The sequence below is a fragment of the Lutjanus erythropterus genome, chromosome 23, assembly GCF_056507025.1.
Source record: "Lutjanus erythropterus isolate fLutEry1 chromosome 23, fLutEry1.hap2, whole genome shotgun sequence".
Classification (NCBI taxonomy): Eukaryota; Metazoa; Chordata; class Actinopteri; order Lutjaniformes; family Lutjanidae; genus Lutjanus; species Lutjanus erythropterus.
The window spans coordinates 28,969,296-28,978,004 of record NC_139339.1 but is presented as its reverse complement, the minus strand read 5'-3'; the positions used below and the strand labels follow the sequence as shown (position 1 = coordinate 28,978,004).

General features: G+C 38.6%; 1 protein-coding gene and 1 pseudogene across 1 annotated transcript; one reads left to right on the top strand and one right to left on the bottom strand.

Moving 5' to 3' along the window:
* On the bottom strand, nt 1-3,137 carry LOC146306356 (uncharacterized). The gene is made up of 8 exons (XM_084711780.1): nt 3,077-3,137; nt 2,225-2,354; nt 1,653-2,022; nt 1,336-1,555; nt 909-1,132; nt 654-798; nt 424-533; nt 1-312 (listed from the first exon to the last, which is right to left on the bottom strand). Exons 1-8 carry the CDS (start codon nt 3,135-3,137, stop codon nt 1-3), a joined length of 1,572 nt encoding a protein of 523 aa, XP_084567906.1.
* Nucleotides 3,138-3,806: 669 nt separating this feature from the next.
* Nucleotides 3,807-6,549, top strand: LOC146306355 (uncharacterized; annotated as a pseudogene).
* Nucleotides 6,550-8,709: the final 2,160 nt, after the last annotated feature.

The following is an 8,709-nucleotide window of genomic DNA, read 5'->3' as shown; positions in this document are numbered from 1 at the left end:
CTACTCTGTGATGAATCTTTTCCACTCAGCCATAGCTTTCTTATATGAGGATGTCATGTCTCTGTCATGTATGTTGTCCATTAAGACCTCTGTTTGCACCACAGAGAGGAGTGTGGCTATGCATTTCGGGTAGGTGAGGTGAAAAGTGTAGTAGCATGCCATTATGTACATCACGCTGTTAGGGATGTCCTCTTTTGGGAAGATGAACATAGGCATTGTGCCAATAGCCAGGATGCAGTTGGTCTCACACACAATGACGATGGGGCTGAGCAGTGGTCTTCCCTGGAGGAAGGTGTTGGGGTCTTCGGCAGACTGAAACACAAAAAGAAAAACAATCACACACAATTCATTGTTGAGAGACTGTGGTCAAGTAATGGAACACAAGAAAAACTGTACGCTGTCATACATGCATGAATTTCTTACCTCAAGGATGTGAAGCATACCCTCACTCGCATGCCCCAACTTCTTGGGTGGAGCAACGGGCGATGGAAACAGGTCCGGCAAAGCCTTCATCATGGCAATGGTTTGCTTTACTGTGAAAAACAAAACCATCTAACTTTATTTACTGCAATCAGTTATTGAAAAAAAAACAAAAAACAAAACAAATCATTAAACAAACATGGCCAACAACTTTCTATTAGGTCTGTAATTACCTTTATTTGACGATGGAGGCCTCATGACTTTTTTGAAGACCCCATAAAACTGGGCCTTTTCACAAAAGGACCCCCAGCGATCCTTCAGCTCGGGTACCAAGTGGGACTTTCCTTGAGTGAGAATCCTCTGCAGTTCACCCATGATCTGCCACAAAAAGACATGTAGAAAATATCTTTAAAAATAAAATATCAGTATAAATGTTTTACTACTACAATCTTATCAAATATAAACTTAAAATGATTTGATTTGCTTACATGATCCACTTCTCTGAAGCAGGGATATGCATGAAGAATTTTGGTAGGTCTATCCTGCTCTTTCATAACATCCGAGTCAATGTAAGCCCGTCTTGCTTGGTATTCAAGGTCCAAGAGCTGGGCAACATCCTTCTTGTTGGGTCTGGGCTTGGATTTGTATAGCTCCTGCAGAACTCTGTAGTGTCTAGCCTGGTTCTGTGGGCTGTCAGTAGTTTCAGGTCCTTCTGTTGAAATGAATTTACTATCACTGTTTCTACCATTACAGTTTTAAGATATATAACAAAAACAAATACCCAAAGTATAATGAAATAATAATTAATTTAGTTTTATATTTAAAAAAAAAAAAAAAACCTCATTAGAGCATCCCCCCTTGTCAATACTATTAGTAGTTTTAACACCAAAACACAATCTCAATATGTGCTCTTACCATCCAACTGTTCACCCTCTGGGGAACTGCTTGCTTGTGGTGATCCTTCCAAGATTATGGTGGAAGCATTGGACTCAGTGTCATCAGCGGATGACTCCAGGCTGCTGCTACTCTCAAAGCTAATGCCCCGTCGCCTCTTTCTCGAAGGAGTTGCTCCCTGCTTCTTTTTAGCTGGTGTCACATTCTGGACCCTTTTCAAAAGCTGCTTCTTCACAGATTCCTGACAAAAACACAAAACAGATTGTGTAAAAATTACATTAATCAAAATGAAATGAAACCATACAAGCACTGATCCTAAATAAAGCATATCCTCCTACCCACTCAGCTCGACCGGCTGCAGACCTGTCCCGCAGCATTGGGTAGTACTCAATGAGATGCTTAGCCATCACAGTTAGCTCACGGCTGCATGGATATTGGAAATCATCCCCTGCAGCTCTCTTGATGGAAATCATGCTTGTTACTGTATTTCTTATTAAGCGACAGCGAAGCTCTTTGGAAAGTGTATAGCCCTCTTCTTGTCCAGCACGCTGTTTTTCAAAAAAGGTGGTTCTTGACTGCTCCAGCTCTGTGTCTGTGTATACGACATATTGCGGGCTTACAAACTGTACAGTTCTGCTCTTAACACGTTGGTCTCCTAGGTTTGAAGGGGGGAGAGAAGTGGGGGAGGAAGAAAGCATGGGCACAGGGGTTGAGGTAGCGGGGTAGTGGGAGCTGGCAAGCTCACAAGTCCCAGAGGAGGTGCCTGGTTTGTCTGAATCCTCACCCTGAAAAAGACAAGCATTTATCATAAGTCAATAGCAGTGCATTAGAAACAACTACCATAAAGGCAATGCCTCACTGAAATTATGAATCACGGCATGATCAAATCTCCACAATGTTAAAATGTAATATCACCTGATTTTCTCCATGTGTCATCTTCCAAATGGCTCTCCTTCTTAAAAAGTGCTCAGGCCCCGGAAAGAGATCACGCAAGTCCTCCTTAGAAAGACTTGGGAGCATGTCTGTGCTGATATTAGCAGCTGAAATACACAAACAGCCACATTATAAATATACAGTATAATTTAATAAACTGGTTGTTAAGTCACAATCTGTATTCAAAGGGTAATAATGTGCTAATGGTGGCAGCAGAGAAGCACACATCCAAGCAGGAAGGAGGTCAAGTCTTTCCACCATTTCAACTAAAGGCAGAAATGATTTTATCTATTTTATGATTTTATCTGATTTTATTTATTAACCCTATCAACCAGTATTTCCCATTATTTAAGGAGACTTTCTCCCATCTCCTTCAGTGTGGGCCCCTTGGACTCAGTGTCTCTCTTACCCACACACGTGCACAGATAGCATGGGAACATAAATAAATGCTGAGCTGCTAAACAGTTAATTGTACAGTGTTGCAATGACCGAGCAAGTATAATATTACACCCCCCTCCTTCCCTCCCAAACTGTGCAGAGAGTCAGACCCTCCCGCCATGTCATGCTAACATTAGCCAAAAAAGTAAGCCAAAGCTAAATGAAGCTAACTACCTACATTCTGTACCATAATACGGATTCTGGCAATAAAACACTATCAATAATTTTTTTAAGGTGTGACTGTTTGTGTAGTTACTAATTAACTGCTCATAGCCTCCATGTAACAGGTCAGCAAGTAAACCAGTTTATTAAAATTAGCATGCGACTACGTGTTAGCCAACTTCACAATTAGCTTAACTCCCAAAGACAGAAAAAAGCAAATTAACATTACCTTTCAACACTGCGACTGCTGTAGGATCCATACCCGAAAAAGCCCCTCCATCTTCATCCATGGCGTCGCGAGTTCAGAGGAGTTGCAAAGGCCAGACAGCACGACAAAAGTCAGCTAAAGATAAAGCTAGTTTAGGCGGCAGCTGCACCTGAACTGACTATTGACTGACCCCTTGTGGCGCGTTCCCAATTGGAAGGTACTATGTCATAAGATGGGTGGGGGGGGGGGGGGCGACGTACATGTAAATATTATATAAATGGAGAATATGACTAACTGACAGAGTCATACTTTGAAATTCATACAGAATATTTAAAGACTTATCACTGCAACCAGTCACTCCTATACATTATAAATACTACTAATAAAAAAAATTAATAATATTCATAGAGCTCCCCTATTTTTGTAGATAATGGTGAAGTACTTAAGCTATTTCATTTCACTTTTCCCCGTCGTTTTCGGAGACTACAGAAGAAACTCCAACAGTGCATGTTTTGAATATAACTTTGTTAATTTAAAATGATTTGGCGGTGCGTTATCTGCCTTGTTTTCATCACTTTTTCACTGAAACTTTTATTGAGCCACATCAATCGAATGCACAGCCGCAGTCCGGATTTCAGGTTGCTGTGTGGTATTGACGGGTGTACTGAGGAATATCGAGTGTATAACTCATTCTATCATCATGTAAAGAGAAGACACGCCAAACATCTTCTTCCAAGCACCAATCCAGGAGATGGCAACCACGCAACGGAACATCCACAAGAGGAAAGCCAAGAGCTGCCAACAGAACTGCTTCAGGAGCAGGTGAGTAACTATTAGACCCATTTTTTTTCTTCCATGACATCCTGTTAACTTTAGCAAAGATATTCTTTGGCTTAAGGACCCTCTGACTGACTTTTGACTTTTTTCTTGTTCCAGTGGGTGAAACTAATGTTGACAAAGGGATGATTTACAATCGGAAGTTTGTCTGTTGTGTTTTATTTTGAAATTTACCGGATGCCCTGTGCGCTTGACTTCCGGTGTTGCGATTATGACTCTCTAGTCCGTGAAGTCAAACGCACAGAGCATTTTCAAAATAAAACACGGAAACGCCCCCGATCGTGTATCATCGCTTTGTCAACATTAGTTTCACTTACTGGCACAAACTACCATCGTCAATCAGTCAGAGGGTCTAACAGGTAACAGAACGTCACGCACGAAGAAAAAATGATTATAAGTATGTTTTACTTACATGAAAATATGCTGCTTGGTTTGTTTGAAAAATGTTTAAATATAAAAATGAATGAAATACATCTCTGAAATTAAGAAAAATGTCCAGTTATTGGTTCCTTGTGTGATACAGCACAACATTCAACCTGATTATCTTTCACAGGATTGCAGCATCACCAGCTCTCCACTACTCTGTACAACTGACACAGATGAAGGGCAAATGGACACAAACCAAGACAGAGCTGTGCAACCGGTAAGTTACTCTCCTGGTGATAGCCCACTGAAATTGACCATCAAAGAATCACAATGAATATTGAGTCCAATAAATTCTCAGCCATTTCATATCAGATTGAAATCCCACACAGTCTGTATTGTTTGTATCAGTATTATTGACACCTCATGTATGAATGAAAAGACAAAATGTTATGTGACAGCTAAAACATGCTAGATTAAAGGACTATTTATAAGAACTATTTATTCTGTGATTAACATTGTGCCTGACATGTAACTATGAATGTCAGATAAAATCAGGATACTCAATACAATTTCAACTTTTTTAGGATCTGACCACACAGGCCACTGCCTTTGTGATAAATGCTCGGGCCAAGCACCGTCTCTCACAGGTAAAATATTTTTTCAAAACAGACCACAATTTTTATTTGCTTATTTACAGTTACATGTAGTAAAGTAGAACTTGTTGAAAAGGTCCTGTTATGGTTGGTGGTCAGTCTGCCTGCCATGTTCTCCTATTCACTACAGTCATTTGCCTATAATAATGTCCATGTCATGAGCAAAACTACATGTATCATGAAGTTGTGTTATTCTTCTCATTTTCAGAGAGGCATGAATGACATTGTTGCTGGAGTGCAGCAGTACCAGTCGTCACTGGTGAGCAACCTGAGGAGCCAGATAGAGCAGGTGCTAAAGAAGCATTTGGAAAACACATCAGGACACCTCCAAAAAGAAGTAATGGATGTATTTGACAGTTTTGTTGACCCATTCACAAGTGTTACCACAACATTTCGACAGAACAGTGCTATGAAGAAGCAGTTAAGCATTTTGGATGCAGACGAAATTCCAATTTCTCAAACTATATGCAAGAGGAAACGTGGAGCATCACAAGACTTTTTCATTAAAAACAAAGTCTTTCATTACATACCATTGGTCAAAAGTCTAGAGCAATTCTTATCACACCCGAAGATATTCTCTATGATTGAGAAGGGACCACAAAGGTGCAAAGAGGGATTTTTTCAGGACATTGTTGATGGCTTCTTTTTTAAAGCACATCCCTTCTTTTCAGAGAAACCAAATGCATTGAAAATTGTTCTGTACACAGATGAAATAGAGATTTGTAATCCACTCGGATCCTTCACGTCAAAAAATAAACTATTGATGGTGTATTACACCCTAGCAAACATTAATCCAAAATACAGGTCTAAACTGGCTGCTATTAGATTACTTGCCATGGCTAGATCCGTAGACCTCCGTCAGTGTGGTATAGATGTAATATTGAACAGAATCAACGAAGACATGGATGCATTGTACAATGGTGTTGAAATGCAAACAATTAATGGACAGAAAACTATTTTTGGTGCCGTGGTCTCTGTCTGTGGTGACACTCTGGCACAGCATGAACTGGCAGGGTTCAAGGAGGGCGTTGGCTTTGCCTATAGTAAATGCAGACACTGTGAGTGTTCATTTGAGGACATGCAGTCACACTTCAATGAGGATGCATTTACTAAAAGAACATTGAAGAGGCATATCAGGCAGACCCATGAAATAGAAAAGGCAGATACAGACTTGCTTCGCAACAACTTGAGAACAACATATGGGATCAATCGAAGGAGCAAATTAGTTGAATTCCCTGCCTTTGACATTATACAACAAACTCCTCAAGACATTATGCATGTCATTCTGGAGGGTACAGCTCCTTTGGAAATCAAGAGTGTGTTGCACCATCTTGTTCAGTCAGGAGTGATGGATCTGGACTCTGTGAATTCTGCTATTCTGGGTTTCCCTTATTCCCCTCTGGATGTGAGAGATCGGCCATCCCCAATTTCACTAACTACATTAATGTCAAGTGACGGTAAATTAAAACAGTCGTCTGGGCAAATGCTTGTCCTGCTAAGGACATTACCATTTGTTTTGCGAAGCTTGAATGACAATGCATATGTGCATCTAATAAATGAGCTAACAGAGATTGTGCAGATAGTGTTTGCACCTGTTCTTACCGTTGCAACTGTTTCTAGATTGAAGTCACTGATTGAAACTCATATGAAGCATTGGAAAGAGCTTTTCCCAGAACGCAATATTACACCTAAGCAGCATTATCTGATACATTTGCCATCACAAATTAAATCATTGGGTCCAATGGTTAGACATATGTGTATGCGGTTTGAATCTAAACATTGCCTTTTTAAACAATGGGCTTCGAAGCTCAATTTTAAAAATATTTGCAAGTCTTTGATCAGTCAGAACCAGCTATATGAAAGCTGCCAAAATATTGACCCTTCATTACACCCAATCTTTTCAAATGAAAGAGAGATGGGACCTGTGTCTGAGATTAAAGACCTTCAGTATTTACAAGGAAAACTGAGAGACTTCCTAGGTTATGATGAAGTAAACCACGCTGTGTCAGTCAAATGGCTTATGATAAATGGCAATAAATACACAACACAGAAGTCAATGATCCTTGCCAAAGTAGTAAATGGTAATATGCCAGAATTTGGACTGGTCAAAAACATATATCTTGTTGATTCTAGGCTTTATTGTTTGGAATACTAACCATTTCAAACTATGAACTTTAATAGAAGCGTCATGGCCTATCAAGTTGAGATCCCACACCTTGCACAGGCTACTGAGTTAGTCGATGCCGAAAAGATGGTGGATTTTACTCCTTATTACACAACTAGCAGCAAAGGCCAAACTTTTGTACAAATAAAGTACTATCTTGGGGATGTAATAGAACTGTACAACAGTGAAACATAACTCATGATGTGTTCCCCAGATACAGTAGCCTTGTAATTTGACCTTGTGATCAAATTATGGTCTGTAGCAGATGAAAACTGTGAAGTTTCTGAATGTAATAATAAGAAACTATGTTTGAAATTGTTTTAAATGTTACACATTAGATGTTTAAATACTGTTAAGTATCAATTTACATTTCTGTGCCAGTGTACTATATGGTTACATACATTCTATTGTTTCATTCATAATAAAACAGTTGATTGCATCTGGCTTCTTATTCATTTATTTATTATGTGAAGGGACAAAATTATGTCAAAGTTATGATTTCTTGGTTGTGCTTAAAATAAGAAATTTTTACTTTGAAAAAGCAGTTTTATACTGGTAAGTGTTGATGACAAAGCTGTGTAACGCTTGATATTCTAGTTTGAAGCATCACTTACTCAGAATAGGTCATAAAATCTCAGTAACAAGCTGTTATATCTTATTTAGATAATTAAGGACCAAAACACTTAAAACAAGTCAAACAGTCTAACATATAAACTGCTTAATAAGAAGAACTATCTTATCAGACAAAAAATAAGCATATATCCCCTTGATCTAAGATATGTCATCTTACTTAGATTTCAGTTTTTGTAGTGAAAGTTGTTCGGAAAAAACCTGGAATATCTCGGAAAGTATTGAATGTCACGGCTTCAAATATACATTCAGCTGTCGTAAAAATTCAGATTGTGCCTTGAATGGTTTGAATCGGTTGAAGTTTGTCGAAGAAGAAGCGTTCCCAAGTTTTGTTGAATGGGATTTAATGGGGATGGGAATTTTAACTTTGAATATTTCGGAAAATATGAATGTTACAGAAAATTGAAGAGGTTTCCAATCGTGTCCTAATGAATCTGAATAAGTTGAAGTTGGAATGGTTTGAATTGGTTGAAGTATGTTGAAGTTATTGAAGATCAAAAAACGCGGCGGGAAAATAATAATAACTAGAAAAGCAATTTCTGAAGAAATTGCGGGTGTGAATGCCTCAAGCTGAAGCCAAACTGCAATGCCGCCTTGAATAAAATGAAGTCTGAAATATTCGAATGTGTGAATGTTTGTCGAAAGGCTGACGCCACACCGAATAGCTGCCTGAATGATATAAGAAGGTTTGAATTATGTGAAACGTTTGAACGCTTGTAGAAAGGCTGACGCCACACCGAATAGCTGTCTGAATGATATAAGAAGGTTTAAATTATGTATAATATTTAAATACTAGTTAAAAACTTAAAGTCACACTGAATAGCTGCCATGAAAATAGAGTATTTGAATTTAGTGAAATATTTGAATTTTTATTTGAAACATTGAAACGACTCTGAATAGCTGCACTGACAATGAATAAATATTTGAATTATGTAGAATATTTGAATATTAGTTAAAAAGTTAAAGTCACACTGAATAGCTGCCATGAAAATAAATTAATATTT

Excerpts from the sequence above, each read along its gene's own strand:
- LOC146306356 (XM_084711780.1), bottom strand. The coding sequence starts at position 3,137 with ATGGATGAAGATGGAGGGGCTTTTTCGGGTATGGATCCTACAGCAGTC. Across the intron at positions 534-653 it reads GCCTCCATCGTCAAATAAAG|TAAAGCAAACCATTGCCATG; the intron begins GTAATTACAGAC and ends TGTTTTTCACAG. Across the intron at positions 313-423 it reads GTATGCTTCACATCCTTGAG|TCTGCCGAAGACCCCAACAC; the intron begins GTAAGAAATTCA and ends TTTGTGTTTCAG.